The 16857-nt window shown below is 48.8% G+C and overlaps 1 protein-coding gene across 7 annotated transcripts in view; it reads right to left on the reverse strand.

The window, feature by feature from the left end:
* Positions 1–1906: 1906 nt before the first annotated feature.
* Disc1 (DISC1 scaffold protein) overlaps positions 1907–16857 on the reverse strand; it is a 247190-nt gene continuing 232239 nt past the window's right edge. For 5 of the 7 annotated variants that reach the window (XM_074056876.1, XM_074056873.1, XM_074056874.1 and 2 more), the window contains 2 exons: positions 13272–13389; positions 1907–5679 (listed from right to left, as the gene is read on the reverse strand). In XM_074056876.1, coding sequence (XP_073912977.1) covers positions 5496–5679; positions 13272–13389 — 302 coding nt within the window. In that variant the 3' untranslated portion in view covers positions 1907–5495. Of the gene's footprint in view, positions 5680–13271; positions 13390–13531; positions 13779–16857 lie in introns of those variants that run through there. The other 2 variants (XR_012442228.1, XR_012442231.1) reach the window with 2 other exon arrangements.

Here is a 16857-nt window from a genome sequence, read left to right on the forward strand (position 1 = left end):
GCTTTCATCTGGAGACAAGATGGTGTGGGCACAGGCCAGCATCAGTGACATCCAAAGAGGTAAGACATGGCCACAGGGTCCACACAACTCACTTTGGAGGAAGGAGGTGCCCCACTGATGCTGGCCTGGTATGGTGACCGTGATATGGTCACAGAAGCACCACAGGACCAGTTAAGCCACTCCAGACCCCATGGGGCGTCCCACTCAGAGGATCGCCCTCGGCTGCTCTGGTCACTGCCCTCAGCTTCCTCCCCAGGGCTGATTCAGTGCAACTCTGGCTCTTTCTCTCCTGTCTCAGAGTTCTTTCTGGAAACTCCAGCTCAGGATATGCTTCAAGGGAAAGCAAAAGCCTCGTGCCTGAGGATGTCATGGTGACACGAGCTCTCACAGCAAAACATAGGAAAACTTTAACATCCAACCTCATGGGCGTATCTGTTATGGTGGATCGGCCTGACATACCGCTGTGCGGGGTTAAAAAGAACGGTTGTAAAATTAGAAATAAGGGCAAAATAGTTTCTGCTGGGTATTGAGGGGGTGGAGGGAGAGGGAGGGGACGGAGTGGGTGGTAAGGGAGGGGGTGGGGGCAGGGGGGAGAAATGACCCAAGCCTTGTATGCACATATGAATAATAAAAAAGAAAAGAAAAAAAAGAACAGTTGTCACGATCGTGCATCAAATGGGAAATGCTATAATATTAAACAGAAAAGGGGGAATAGGATGTATTGGCTGCAGTTGGGTGAAAAATATGTTTTTGTGTGGACAAAGACTAGAAAAATGAGGGTAACGGGTTCTGCATGGATCTTGGAAAATGCTTTCCTTTAAATTCTCTTGTCATGAATAAAAGTCATAAACAAAACAGGAAATCATGACGGTTGTTCTGTCTCATAGCCATGATCATAGGAAGGTCAAGGTTTTTCTAGGTTGTCCTTTCCTACGCTAGGAAAGTGTGTGTGACATGACATTTGAAAGCAAACCTAGGCCAGGCCCACTGGTGCATGCCTGTAATCCCAGCTACTTGGGAGGCACAGATAGGAATAACATGGTCTAGAGCCAGCCCAGGAAAAAAGAAGGCCCTACCTGAAAAATATTGAAAGCAAAAAGGACTGTAGCATGGCCAGCAAGCACAAGGCCCTGAGTTCAAACCCTAGTACTGCCCCCAAACAAAACAACAAAGTGGACCTAGCCCTGACTCAAGCACTGGCTGTGTACATGGCTCTGAGGGACAAGGAAGGGCAGAATGTGACTACATTCCCCAACCAAACATGTCCCTCTCCTACAGGTTCCTTCACCAAGGACTTACACATTTCTTCCTCAAGTGAATTCCCACCCATTCCCCATCTTTTAGGTTACTGTGAAGATGGGGTCTGTCCTTATGCCCTGTCTTGTGGCTGTTGTTCCTATGTCCTGTTCCCTTTGGCCTGCTAATTGTGTGGAAGTTTTCCTATCACCTCTTTTAGGCTGTCCACTTACAATGACGATGACAACCTAGGCCAGGCCCACTGGTGCATGCCTGCAATCCCAGCTACGTGGGACAACCCCCATTTGTGCTAAGGTCATGCCTCCTCCTTCCCCAAACTGTGGCCCGCACATATTTCCCATGTCTCCAAATGAAATGCCTCCACTGGGGCTTGGGGCAGGTCCACCCTGGTCTCCAGGTCCACCCTGAAGCTGCTTTGATTTCCCCAGTCCAGGGGTCTGGGGTAGAATGTCCTTCGCCTTTTCTGCAAAAGTTGACATCGGAAAGTAAACAGCAGTACAGTTTCACAGCATGGGTTTATTACAAGCCTGTGTACTGTAAGTAACCTCATCGCTAATTATTCATCTTGTCTCCGTGACAGGCGAGATGAACAGCCCACCCACTTTTCTACTGTCTACACCTCGGAAGAAAAGCAACCTCCTGGAGCAGGGTGGCTTGGCTATCAGCTTTAATTTCATGTAACAAAAAGTGAACTTAACGAAGCAATAAATTACATGACAAAATGCAAAGATCAGATAAGGTGAGGATATTAAAAATAAAAGTGTGAATTATGTATAAAAGAAGCCACTGACAAACAGGCATGTCGTTGCTTTTCTTCATAGCATGGACCCCTAGTCCTCAAACACTCTGAAAAACCATAATTACAGGGGGGTCTTCCAGATCTGCTGTGTGATTGCTTCTGGGATGACTTCTGGGGTGACAGGTAATGGCTGGGTGGGGACGGTGTTGGGAGAGTGGGTTTGCTGCACAGTGGGTCTCCCCGGTGGTGCAGGCCCAAGATTTAGCATCTGGTCATCAGGCAGGGTTTAGGATTCTGGCAGGATTCTTCTTTTAACTGGGTGAACAAGTGAGTTCCATGGCTCCAAGAACAAAGAGGACAGGAAAGGCACTTTAGGAAGGCCACCAGTTAGGAGCAGCTGCTGGTTTTGGACTGTCAGATTTCTGCTTCAGCCTCTCTTCCCAGCTGTGAGCCTTGGGGAAGAAGCTCCTTCTACAAACGCCCGTCGTGTGAGGCTGCTGTGAGGACTAAGGGATGACACGACTGTGAAGGACTCAGCGTGGGACCCCAACCCACACGTGTTTCTGGGGTGTGGAACCAGCATTGCTGTAGAGGAAGACGAGGTTCCATCATTTCATATGGTCTGAATTGGGGAAGGGTGGGTTCCATCTTGAAATTTCAGGAAGTTGAAAGGACTGGGCCACTTGTCCAAACAGGGTGGCAGGCATCATACATCACTTCTCTCTTACTGTGTCACAGTGGAGCCACTCAAGAGTCACCACTGTCCATAGGCACTTTTACTGTGGTCTTAGCTATCTCCAAAATAGCTTAAACTTTTGTCTTGTTGCTTTTAAATTCAAGCATTTAAATTCTTGGACATTTTTATGTTATTCTGGCAAAAACTGGCCTGTAGTATGGGCAGGGTCCATGGTCCCAGGTCCTCTAGGGTCAGGGCAGCTAAGGAGACTGGGGTGTCAGGAGAAGGTGGTATGATCAGAAGAAATGCCTTCCTGGATTGCACTTGAGACCAAGCAAGCACCAGAGGTCTTCGGCACCTGCCCTATCCAGAACTTTGACCGGGGGTCTCAGCGAGGATGTGGACGTGCTGCCCAGCCAGACACAGGGCACCTTACTTGGGGCACTGCCAGGCAGCCATTAGCTTCTGGAATTTTCAAAAGCAGCATGACTTTACCGAATCATTGCACAGGGGAGGGTTTCTGGGTAATACCACACACTTGGGCCAATGGCTGTAAGTCGACACAATTGGTATCATATCACACAAAGCAGGGAGGAGCACGGGCAGCACGGCCGACCCTCTTTGAGCTCTCCTCTGGAATCAACTCACTGTGCCATGTGACTAATTCACAATACTGTGTTAGACTCGATTATAAATAATTCAGGAAACTGGTCCATTATTGAAAAATCAAGTCCAGGAACAAACTAATTGTACTTATTATTCAAATATGCAGAGTGTTTTCCCAAAATGCCGAAGAAGCAGCAGGAACCCGAGCAGCACATTCCCGTGTGTTACCTGACCCCTCGCCAACCACTGTGTGAGGCTGAGTGTCCCCCACGGCATGGACGACTGAGCAAAGCACCCAACTCATTCCAGAGAAGACAGCGTGGCCAGAAAGGGACAAGAACCGTAACTCTGATGACGGCAGGAGCATCTCCATCCCTGTCCACATGAAGGAGAAACAAGGCAGAAAGATGGACGGCCCAGTCAAACTTGCCAGGCTGCGGCAGGTGCTGGCTGAGCCCGGTGGCCCCATGTTGGGTTTGATCTCCCACATGTGCACCAGGACCACTCAGGGAGCACAGGGCTTAGCACTTGAGACTGCATGGAAGAGAACACAGCTCACTAAACTTGGGACGTTTGGGGCTGGACGACATCTAGGGCTTTCTCGCCATGTTGTCACAGACTGTCCTGCTCATGTGTGCTGGGACTCGGACTGGAATCATGGCACCCAGTATTTACCAAACCACCTTGGCGGAGAAGCCTGGGTCTGGGGAGCTTCTGGATGAGCCCCATTACGCGCCTGCTGTGGGAGTGGGGACTGGAGTCCCAGTGGGGCCCCTGGAGCAGCAGCACCCCATAGCCAAGATGGGGCTTTTTCCCTGAGTCCTGCCCCACATAGGGCTCTGAACACTGGCAGCCTGGCACCCAAGGAAACAGGTTCAGCAGAAACTCAGTGAGGCTCAAAAATGTTCCCTGACTCCTGACCTAGCCATGCTCGAACCCCGGCCTCACTGGGAATTCCAGAACTCCTGATACCGCAGACACTGGGGGTCTGTCTGTCTGCAGTGATCAGAGCCACAAAACCCAAGCACTGCACCTGGCTGAGAGCTGGCAACTCAGAGAACACCCCCCACCCCACGCCACCCTCTGGAAGCTGCCTGTGAATTCTGAGGTGCAGGAGCCCTGGGAAGAATGAGACCAGGAGCTCAGAATCCTGGATGGCCGCTGGGGTTCAGGGGCTCGCTGAATCACGTGTGTAGGAAGGTGAGCTAGGGTGCTGGCCGTCTCACATTTGGTTTCCTTCTTGGATTCTTCAATCAAGAAATATTTCAGCTGCAGCAGAAACTGAATGGTTCTGGGAAATTCTGCTAGGCATTCACCCCAAAGTTCTTCTGGGGGAAGCTGAGGTGAAAAGACTGGAATCCTATGCAGGATTCCCCAGTGACATGACAAGGAACCTCAGTGACCTTTAGGAAGAAGTCAGTGAATTGCTGAGGGGAGTCAGTGATGTTGGAGGGGAGGCTCCAACATCCCAGCTCACTCAGTTCATGAGAATGAGTGGGCCACATTGCCACTGGGAAACTGAGGCAGGCTAGCAACAACCACAAAAAATAACTCTGGGATTCCCTTCTCTTAAACAAACAGATATCCTACCCCCCCAGCGCCACCCTGAGCCATATCTAGAGCAATAAATCCTCTCTAAGTTGTAAAAACCCTGGAAGTTGTAAATATCTTTGCAAGATAGTGTCCAAATGGGTGTCTGAGCCAGGTCTGTCTGGTGAAAGGTGGACCTGCCCCAATCTGACCTCTCAGGCAAAGTTTTCTTCTTAAACCTCATGAACATTGCTCACATCTCATACATACAATTAAAGGTCAAAAATTAGCACAAGCACACGAGCAGACGCCCCTTGTTATGTGACAACGCTGTGTTAATTAAACCTGCCAGCCACCCTCGCCCCTCCCTAAGGTTTTTCCCACCTTACATTTACAAATTGGCTTAAACAAAGAAACCAAGGTTTCCATGTCACCTGGCAGAGCCACCACTTCCCTCGTGGTGTTTCCTCTTCCTCTTTCTTTCCTTTTCTTTCAATAAAGTTTTGCTACTGTTTTGCAATTTGTCTCTGTCCAGGTCTCTGTTCAGGTGACACAAGAACTTGGGATCTTCTGGACTAGTGTGTTCTTGAACCACTCAGCCCTATAACAAGACGGTAAGGCTCTGTGTCTTCATAATTGAGTCAGCCACATGGGTGATGCAAGGGAGAGCAGAGAGCGCCAGGGTCCCTATTGATGACAGGCGGCCCGCCTCCTTCTCCAGCCCCCACGCCTCAAGCTGGTGCTTCCTGGGCACCAGCTGTTGGGTGGAAGGCCACAGCCTCTCCTTCTTCTGCCTCCTTTGCTGGCTGGAGCTGCAGGGTCATGGACTGCAGAGTCTCCTTCACCATCTTCAGTTCCCCCTTGAGACACCGTGGATACTGTTAAGGAACACATAGGAAAAGACCTGGTGCTCTGCGGCTGCCCAAGGACATATGAGAGAAGCAAGCCTGCCCACAGCAGATGGGCACCACCATCTAATGCAGTTTCAAGCACTTCCAAATTGTAGGAATTAAATATTGATACAAATTTTACACTTCTTTTAAGAATGACTGCAATTTCTATAAGCCTGATGTTATTAACCACCACAAACACGATTAGGAAGGGAAGAATCAGGCTCGAGATGAGACAGATGACCAGCTGCAATGCTCAGGGATACACAGACAGGGAGGCCACAATGAAACTGAGCCCCAGGCCAAGGTGGGCAACTGTCAGATGCAAGGGCTGTGACAGCAGAAAGGGCAGGGCACTGGAAACCAGAATGTCCTCCAAAAACTTTGGTTTTGGGGTCACCATAAGCACAGAGGGGCACACGGGCAACTCAGTAGCATGAACTGTGCTTCTTGTTCACATTAACCAGTCTGGTCACCTGGTGACAACTATTATAAAGTTGGTTTTCTCATGACTCCATGACTTGGGAACCCCCCTAGGCTCTACATGGCTGTCATCTGGTCCCAAACACTCAGCGACTAGGAGGTGACTCCGGCTTTGATAGAGGGCAAGGGTCTTGCCTGGTTAGCTGATTGGCTGGTTGGTTGGTTGGCTTCCTCTGAAACTGATGGGTTCTTAACTTCCTCACCTATAAAATTATTTCTCCTGAAGAGAAAACCCTCATGAAGAACTCAGCAAACAGAAACATGCGATGGATATGGGTGTTGTCCTAGGAGAATGGTGCTCTGATTGTCCCTTCTCACACAGACCCTGCTGTCCCCTTCTTGTGTGCCTGTTGTCAGGACCCCAAGCTAAATGTAGATGAGAGATGGGTTTAGCAAGCAAACAAACGCAACCTCATCCAACAGAGATGATGGAGAAAGTAGAAATGTGTTGACAACACTTAAACACGACGGGCATTCCACAAAGTTACGCTCTCATGTATTTAATGAGACATGGAGGAAGACTGGCAGGGTGCAAAGACCTGACTGCTCATAGGCCAAATGCCTGTGAGTGATCTTGGTCCACCTAGGTCCACCCTCAAATCAGTGTCAAGAGACATCCCTGCCCTCGGGGTGTAACCATAAAAAAATGTTTTCAACCAAGAAACTCCGAGGATCCTGGGAATTATGCAAATGGGATTCTGCAGAGCAGAAAGGCTGAACCACCCAGAAAGGCAGCTTTTCAACTTCCTGAAGCTTCACAAGGCTTCACCATTTGTGTGACCCACATGCATTTCCTAGGGTGGGTCCCTGCTCACTCTTGAACTTGACAGGAGTAAAGATATGGTGAAGAGAGCAAGAGAGGAAAGAACCCACACAAAAAGCTGGTGGTTCAAGTGGCAGAGCACCTACCTAGCTAGTGAAAGGCCCTGACTGCCACCTCCAGCACCACCAAAATAAAAAATGTGTCTCTGATTTTTGACTTGACTGAAGAACCGGAAAAACAGTGTATTGAGAGAGAAGGCTGGAGATGAGAGTGTGGGCTGGCTGAGGATTCAACTTTGGACACAGTAAGTTGGAGAAGGCTACTGGCCAACAAAGAGGTGATGCCAGTAGGAAAGGGATTGTAGGTATGCAGGGGAGAGTCAAGGCTAGCGATATGCACTTGGAGGCCACACTGAACCACATCTATTCTAAAACATTTTCCCACCAATTTACAGAAGAATAAAGCAGCCCTCCCATTGGACACATCTAACCAAGATCAGAAGGCTACTAAGCAGTAGAGCGGAGCTAGAGTGTGATTCTCTGATAGATAATCTACCAAGCTCGTAAGTGAAGCCCATTGATGCATTTAACCTAGACTTTTATGATATGGTAGAGGAAAGCCAACTTCAGCTGGAGTTTAAGGCATCCATAGTGAAGGCACTCACTGCAGCCACTCGAGTGCCAGACAGGTCTTAGTCTGCAGCCCCTGTGCCTTGGAGTTCCAACAGTTAACATCAAAGCTCCCAGATACACCACTAGGCACCTGTGGCATCTGAGAAAATCAGTGCCTCGAGTACAACGGTGTAGAGCTTGACATCCCAATGTCTTCAAACACTTCTGGAACCCAAGGCCATTCTCTCCTACCTGGGGACAGATCACCTGCTTATTGGGCAAGTACGCAATTGTAGAGGTCTGTGTTGGTGACTGGTACAGGATGAGACACAGTGATAAGCCAGCTTGTCACAGAGGGAGGCTGTTTGCAGAAGGCCCTGAAACTCTGCCTTGGTTGTTTTTGTTTGGTTGGTTTGGTTTTGTGGTAGTGGGGGTTGAACTCAGGCACTCACTAGGAAGATCTCTACCACCTGAGCCTCACCCCCAGAACTTCGATCATTTTTGAGGAAGGGTCTTGCTTTGTCCCAGGCCAATGTGGACCAGGATTCTATTTACTCTTCCTGTAAAGCTGGGATGACAGGGGCATGCCACCACATCCAGCTTATTGGTTAAGATTGGGTCTCATTAACTTTTTGCCCAGGCTGGCCTTGAACCCTGATCCTCCTAATCTTTACCTCTGGAGTAGCTACTATTACAGGCACACCCCAGCTTGGAGTCTTGCTTTTATACAAAAACAGTTGAGTGTTTCCTAGTGATTACTCTGATGACCTAGTCAAAACTAAGTCTTCAGAAAGAAGAGCATGTCCTTAGGACTTCTCATTTCTACATTATTTCTTATTTGTCAATACGTGCTTTGCAGCCACTGTGGCCTACGGTCCTGGCAAACCCACCTGCGTGGGACAACTGAGGCAAGGACCACAGTCTTGATGAGCAAGGAAGAGAGCCTGGTTCACACCCTGACCCTCCTGCCTCAGCCTGAGCCACCTCGCTGGCTACAGGTTAGCTCTTGCCTACTTCATGCAAGACCACACTGTGCTCCACTCTTCCTCCTCCTGCCCCAAAGCCTAGACGGGAGCCAAGGGAAGTGTGGTGGCCATCGCCCCCGGGTCAGCCTGGCAAGCCCAGCACCTTACGCAGCCACTTTTGTGGCTCTGAATTTCCCATATACACAGCATTGAGTGGAGCACCAGGCTCCTCAGTGACCCCTCCTGCTCTTCAGCTCTAGGGGCAGAAAACATTTCCCAGGAGGCCAGCGCTGTCCCCCAACTTGGTTACCTTTGTCTGTTCAGCTACACATTTGCAAATGGAACCAGACAAGAGCCCTTCAGGGCGGTGGCGTTTATGCAGGGGCCTGGATGTATTTAGAGTCTTTGCCTGCCTTCAAGGCTACCAAAACTAATCAATCAGACAGCACGCATTCCAAATGAGCAGACAGAATAGAATCCTGCACCCACCGGCTTCCTGGACAAGGATGTAAATCCAGCCGCAGATAGAACCAGTCTGTCCCGTCCCATCTGTGACTCAGAGGCAGGCAGAAGTGCCCGGTAGCTTTGAAATATGTCAAAATGTGCAATTCCCAGATGTTCTTCCTTTCCTGGCAGTGCACTACAGTAGCTGAAGGTGAATGAAAGAGGAAAATCCCTCTTAAAATCCACTTAGCCTAGCCAAGGTTAGCTGAGGATGTCTTAAACATTCCAACATTGCACAAGCTCAAAAGGGCTTTCAAAATCTACCTGCTAATTTGGAAACCATTTGGGAACCGTCCTGCAGGCTCAGACTCTGCCCCCGAATCCTTGGCTGGGGCTGGTCTAGTGGTGAAATCGCGCAGTCGACACCCTGTGCTCTCCCCAGACTCCAGGGGAGCCTCTTCCTGCCGTCTGCTCCCCAGCGAGTGGCACAGACTTCCCTTTTTCTTTTCTTTCTTTCGCTCAGGGCCACTGCAGCTGGCAGGCCGGGTTGTCTTGGATCATGCTGCACGTCTCTGAGGATTACTTGACAAGCAAAGCCATCCCGCCCTAGCCTGGCCCTCGGGGGTTGACAGCAGCTGTGCTCTTGCACACACCAGCCTCCCCGGGGAGGATGGATAGCCCAAGCATCCGGGGCTTGAATTTTCTGGAACAATGTCCCTGGTGGACCACGTCCAGTGTGGGCTGGGATTCAACATGCATATTACATACTCATGCAGGAGGCCCTGGCAGTGGGCTGCGTGGAAATCAAAGAAAATATCACCCTCGCCACGCCTTTCCGGGTGGTGGTGGTAAGCTGCTTCTCTCCGCATTGTGTCTTTGATCAAAATGAAAACACAAGCCAGTCAGGGTTTGGCTGGGGGATTCCACAGACTCACTGGAGCTCTAGATCAATCCTAATTTGAAACAGTGGCTTTGTTTGTGAAGGAGCCCCACTGAGCATGTAAACATGGCTTCCTGCCCCAGGGCCCAATGTCCCACTCAGGCCCAAGTGCCACTTCACATGTGTTCAAAGACACTTTGTGTGTGTTTATTCTCAGGCAGGGAGAGAATGCAGCTGGGCCTCAGAGGAAAGTCTGCTTGAAATCCACATAGTGGTGTGGATTTAATTGGAGGGGGGGCAGACCCCAAATGACTCTGCTTATCTCAGCAGGGAATGGCAAAATTCTTTAAAGAAAAAGAGAGAGAGAGAAGGAAGGAAGGGAGGGAGGGAGAGAAGGAAGGAAAGAAAGAAGGGAGGAAGGAAGGAAGGAAAGAAAGGGAGAAAGAGAGAAAGAAAGAAAGAAAGAGAGAAAGAAAGAAAGGGAGAAAGAGAGAGAAAGAAAGAAAGAAAGAAAGAAAGAAAGAAAGAAAGAAAGAAAGAAAGAAAGAAAGAAAGAAAGAAAGGAGAAAGGGAAGAAGGAAGAAAGAAAGAGAGAGAAAACAAAGGAAGAACTTCAATAAAACACTTTCATTATAGCTCTGTGTGTGTGTGATTTTGGGGCTGGAGCTCAGGGCCTTGCACCTGCTAGGCAAGCATTCTACCACTTGTGTCCTCTGCTCACCCCGACCTCTACCCTCCCCCCCCCCCCAGTCTTTCCGCTTTTAGTTTCTTTTTCAGATCGGGTCTCACACTAACTTTGCCTAGGTTGGTCTAGAATGGTGATCCTCCTACCTCTGCCCCCCAAGTAGCTGGGATGACAGACATGCCCCATCACATCTGGCTTATTTGATGACATGGGGATTTGTTAACTTTTGCCTAGACTGACCTCAAACTGTGGTCCTCCCAATCTCCACCTCTTGAATAGTTGTGATTAAAGGTATCAGTCACAGTGCCTGGTGGTGTAGCAGGGAGGAGGGCCAGAAAAGAAACAGACAGGCTGTGTTCTGACAAGACGGGAGGGGATGACAAAGCAGAGAGACAAAACTTAAAGAACTGAAACATGAAGGTCACATAGCACTGGGGAAGTGAAATAGCCAATGGAGTCACATGCAGCCAGATGTGGGCTGAGCTTTGCTTTTTGTTTCTGTAAACTGCTTACAAGGTAAATAAGGTGAAACCCCTTTGTTCTCAGGGCTCAGCCTTTGGACACGAGTCCACTGGATCTATGTCAGCACAATAAAAGGTTGCTTCCTGATAAACTGCCTCAGTGTCCCCTATCCCAGCTTGAGATTCCTGCACCAGTGTTATTGTGACTTAATTTTTAAAGTAACTTTTCTCCACAAAGCAGACCTGTTCACTTAATTACAGACAGCCACCTTCTGATGGGCCTCGAGCAGGGAGATTCTGCTCTTGTTGGAGATGACCTTGGACCAGCAGAATGACTTCTAAGCCTATTTTCTCAACTATCAGCACACAGGGACAGCAATCTCTAGTTACTGATAGCAGCTCTGTAAGAATTAAATGACTTTGTATAAGCCATGTGGCTATTGACCGACTCTTTAAGCGTTTCTCATAAAGCAGTTGAACCCACCTCTCTCAACCTCTACATGCAAATGCTGTTTGGCATTTGTTGTGACTCAGAATCTGAACATGGCCTGTGGACTTGGACAGCAAGGACAAGGTAAACCTACAGTGTGAACCTACAAGGACAGTGGTACACGTACAGTGTGAACGCAGCCTCATCTAATCCCATGTATTATCCTGATGTCACAATGAGGGTGCTGACACTTACAGAGGTTCTGTCACCTGCTCCTCCACCTGGTGTGAATGGGCTGTGGAGCATCTCCCAGGCCTCCTTAAACACAGCTTGGCCTCTTCTCAGCCTCCTCTCCTGCCTCCAGGCCAAGTAAGAAGAGGAGGCAAGCCCCTAAAATCTAACTAATTGTCAAAGCAAGGAACCAAACCAGACCAGCTGCAGCCCACAGCCCAGCTCCTGGCCAGAGCTCATCCTGTTCTACAGGGCAGGGCTGGGACACCTTCACGCTGTGTGGGTGCCTGGCTCTCACAGGCTTAGCAACCATTAATGACCTACTTAATCTGTGTAACCCTTGAACATGTGATCAACAATGCCATCCGTCTATGATGGCTTCCTAGGGCCACTTTCCAATAAGAGCTTAAACTCTAGTTTGGGACAAAACAGGAAATTGCAAAGAACAATTTGTTTTTAAAAATCTGTCTTGAACCATGTGAAAATAATTGCTGGTTAAGTTAAAGAAATGCCTAAGTTTAATAAGCAAAGACAAAGATTTAAAGTTATAAAAGAAAGGTAATGTTGAATCCATCATTAAACCCTAGGTGTAAATACTTTGATAACAATCCTTGACTACTCAAAGCTGCTTAAGCAGACACACAGACACACACACACACACAGACACACACACACACACAGACACACACACACACGCACACACGCACATGCACACACACAGACACACAGACACACACTTAAGTAGAATTATAGAAAGTAAGGCAGCAAAGAGAAGCAAAGATCAAAATAGCTCAATTCCCACCAACACATCTAATAATAAAAGTCCTACTACCTAACAGAAAGAATGAATGAACAGGGAATTGATTTTAGCTACAAAGTGTCAATTCTGATTAATAACTGAAAAGATGCAGAAAGGGGCTGTGTATCTCCACTCATCTGTGCCCCCATCTATCCTGCCCTCCAAAGACCACAGGTCACCTGGACCCAGCACTCCACATGGATTCAACCTGAGCCCACCTGTCCTCGTGCCTCTTGATATAGGTGTTCACATATGTGGCCCCAAAGAAACCGAGTCCAATGCAAGAAAATCTTATTAGGAACCAAAAGAGATCAGGTTGGGGCTTCACCCATGTGTGTGGCTGTCCTCCGGAAAGCAAGGGGCCACAGTGTGCTGGTGTTGGTTCCTAATGCCCTCAAAGTGGTTGAGTTGTATGACAAAGAAATTTGAAGATCAATTCAGGTTTCTTGGTATTAAAAAAGCCCTTAAAAATTGAGCCAGTCAGATGTGTTCGTTCCAAATGCTTCCTTGTAGCCACACAGACCCATCTTTCCACCCACTGAAAACTCATTTTGCTTTGACTTCACTGTGGGTGTGTCTGAACACTATGACTAATTCTTAGTAGTTGGGTTTAATAACCAAAAATACCCGAATTGCTTACCAAAAACTAGAGAGAAAATATTGCACACTGAGTAATCTCAGATTCTAGAAGGGCTTGCTATAAATAGCAGCAGTATCGACTTGTTTCCGCCTGCGGAGGTTTGGAGAAAAGGTGTCCCTGTTATTATTTTCTTTTACAAAACAACCTGGCAGGTGCTTAATCAGCGCAAGGCAAAGGATATGAATGAGGTCTTCGTCCTGGCTGTGGATCGCTGCGTGAAGCTGACCTTCTAAGTGCTGCAGCTTGGCACCTATGGCTTTGCACTTCTCTCCAAGGTCTGCAAAAAGGACACAAGATTCCTGGCCAGAGAAAAAGAAAAGAAAAGAGAAAGAAAGATCGTGTGTGACCTATGGAATTTTTAGGGCTCTGAGCAGACAGGCCGCGTGGGGTAAGCGTTCCAGGACAGATCTCTGGGCTTCTGGCGGGAACTGTGCTGGGTACCTCTGTCTTCCTAAAGGTTGTTCTTGTGACGACATGAGTCAACTTCAAGCCTTTGCCGAGGATGGTTAGGCTACATAGTCCCAAGGGTGGACCTTATCTGGTCATTTCAGAGTATCACTTCAGAACATCAGCTCTGGAAGTGGATTAATCAAAGGGAACTCCGAATCTTCCAGCAGCACTCACAGGCAAACTTTCAATCTCATGGGAATTCTAACAAAACAGGTGTCTTCAGGGAAACTGGGCTGACCTGCAGTGACAAAGGGATGGTCCTTTAAGGGCACAAGAGTCAAACAGGCATTGAGCATTTGTCTGCACACTGGCCAGTCCCTGAAGGCCGCACTGTGGTGTGTACTATGTATGCAGCTGCCGCTGTCACCCTATGTGGAGTGTGTGTCCCTAAGAACAGGCATGACGGTGCCGTGCTTGTAGCCAGGTCCCTAGCTGGGCACCAGGCACGAGGCAGGCACACAGTAATTTTTGGTTCAGTGAACCAATAACTGATAACCTTGTGGTGCATCAGTTCCCCTATGCTGGGGGTTTTGTTTTGCTTGCAGCGCTGGGGTTTGAACTCAGGGCTCACGCTTGCGAGGCAGGTGTCTCTACTTGAGCCATGCCTATTTTTCAGAAAGGGTCTTGGGCTTTTTGCCCAGGCTGGTGTTGGACTACTATCATCCTACCGATGCCGTCCATGTAGCTGGGATTCAAAGATAAGCCATCACCCCTGGCTTGTTGGTTAAGATGAGGTCTCACTAACTCCCCTACCCCCACTGCTGACCTCAAGCCATGACCCTCCCATTCTCCACCTCCCAAGTTCCCAAGTAGCTGGCATTATAGAATGAATCACCACACCTGACCTCCCATATGGGTTTTGTCCTCTCACGTGACCACGAACTCCCTGAGGACCAGGGCTGCAGGCTAGTTATTCATCACAGGACCCCAAGCGTAACACCTGGTATAGAGGAGGCCAGAGAGTCTCAAAAGAAAAGAATTAACAAGGTCAAGAAAATGAGGAAAGGAAACAGGGAATTTGAGAATAAAGGGGGAAACAAGCAAGAAACGGCTCAGAGTTAAAGTTTGACCAAAAGGAAAGGTAATATCTTCCCAACCCACAGTGAAAGACTTAGAAAGCTCACTAGAAGAATTTTGCATAAGAGTTAAGGTGTGTGTCCAGATTAAGCCATGGGGTAACTACAGAAGCTACAGCTAAAACCTAAAAGGAGCAATGACAAGAATGCCCAGATGGGTCAGAATCCTTACAGAACATTAAATCCAGGTGTGTGCTCTGACAACCGCTCTTTCACCGGAACACTTTGAAGCTGACATCCCAAATGGTCAACTATGTTAGAATAAAACGGTGCTAATGGGAGCTGCGATTACGGTAAATACCGAGACGTCTATCCCACAGCAAGCAACTGTACATGCAGAAGGAAGGAACCCCGGCAGTCCCAGGGACGCATGGCTGCAGGTCGGCAAGTCTGAATGTGCAGTACAAGAGAAGACTTGCTCAGAGTTGACCGCAGCAGGGAGGAGAAGACAGAAAACCTGCAGATGGACAACGGAGAGACCAGATCACACCAAGCCGGTGGGCTTTAGGGTCTGCAGAGCTCTGGTAGGAGGGAAAAGGCATCTGTGAACCCCATCCAACTTCTTGCACCCATTGTATTGTATGTGCTGCGACTTCACAGGAAATGGAAGTTACTGGGGAACTTTGGTTTGCTGGCTTGTTCTAAAACAAAGGAAACTTCTCTTCAGATAAGTTTTCCTTTAATTAAAACTTTGGAAGCGCTGAATTCCTGTTGAAGCCAAGACAGTGAGTTACTACGTCAGATGCATGGAGTGGGAGTTCCGTCTTGGGATCTTAGCTGCATCAGGGACAGGGTCCCTCATCTTAACACCCGCCTTGTTCCTCAGAAAGTCAAATGCAAGCCAGGGGAGCTGGGAACATCACAGGCCCTCCTCAGATTCTGACCCCCGCAGGAAGACAGCACTGGAGGGAGCTCGCTAGAGTCTTAAACCATCTAGCTGCGTTCTTCCTCTTACCCCCAGGAAAAGTGTCTTGGAGAGCCAATCGATGTGTGTCTCCCCTTCCATCTCAGGACACCACAAAATCAGCTCTCAGATCCTGGAGGACTCAGCCTCATGGAGGGGACACTGCCCCCAGGACTCAGATACGTATGGACTGGAGGTGCCAACGATGACAAGCATTCTGGGGACAGCACATGTCCACAAAGCATCAGGCTGGACTTGGAGGACAGTGGGCAGCCCGCAGTGAGGACAGTTCCAAATCAGAGCTCGGGTGTCTGGCCTCTCTCTCTCCCATCACCCCGTGGATTCCAAATGCACATGCACTGAACCACGCCCAGTAACGCTCTTCCCTTGTTTTTAAACTAAACATGGTGAGGTTAAAAAAAAAAAAAGAGAGAGAGAAAACCTATGTGATTGATACTTGACAGTTTCAAATGCCACTCTGCAAAGCCCCTGGTATCGGTGGCAGATCTGGAGTCTGGGGTCTATAATTCTGAGGGTGGTTTCAAGTGCAGTTGCTCTGTGTTTCAAAGCATCTTTGAAACCAATCCAGTAATTTGCCCTGTGGGATGGCTTTTCAGCAATTCAAATGATTGTTTTCTTCCTTTCTGAACATGCACTCTTCATTTAGCCATAGGAGTGACTGCTTTTCCTGCGGGGCGGAAGGAGAGGCAGATGCGGCTGATAAATAGCTTGACATGACTTCTTCCCACTCTGCCTGGCTGACACCCTCCCCCTGGGAAACACTGTGTGTCCCATTTCTCCCAGGGGAGCTTTAATCCTGGGGATCCCTGTATTACAGGAGTCTCCCCACCTAGCAGCCCCTAGACCATTTTCCCGCCACCTGTAGCCCCGAGGACCTCAGCCTGCCTCATTCAGCAGAGGTGCTCAGTCAGTACTCGCTGAATCAAGGAATGGAGGCTCCTCCATCCTGCCAGGTGCTGTGGGTGGGACCTTTAAGAGGCGGGGCCTGATGGAAGGTCATTAGGTCACTGGGGTGCTGCCCTGGGAAAGGATTAATGCTGGTCTCCTGGGGTTGTTATTAAAGAACCAGCCTGACCAGAGATCTCTCTGACTTCCTGTCTTGCCATGTCATTTGTTCCTCTGCCATGATGTGACACAGCTGAGGAGGCCCTCACTGGAGGCCAAACAGATGGGTCTACCCAATCATGGTCTTCCAGCCTCCATTATTGTGAGCTAAATAAATCTCTTTTCTTTAGTAAGTATCCAGCCTCAGGTATCTTGTTGTAGCAATAGAAAACGACTGATACAGTGGGTCTGGAAGAGACTGCACTATCACT

The sequence above is a fragment of the Castor canadensis genome, chromosome 15, assembly GCF_047511655.1.
Source record: "Castor canadensis chromosome 15, mCasCan1.hap1v2, whole genome shotgun sequence".
NCBI lineage: Eukaryota > Metazoa > Chordata > Mammalia > Rodentia > Castoridae > Castor > Castor canadensis.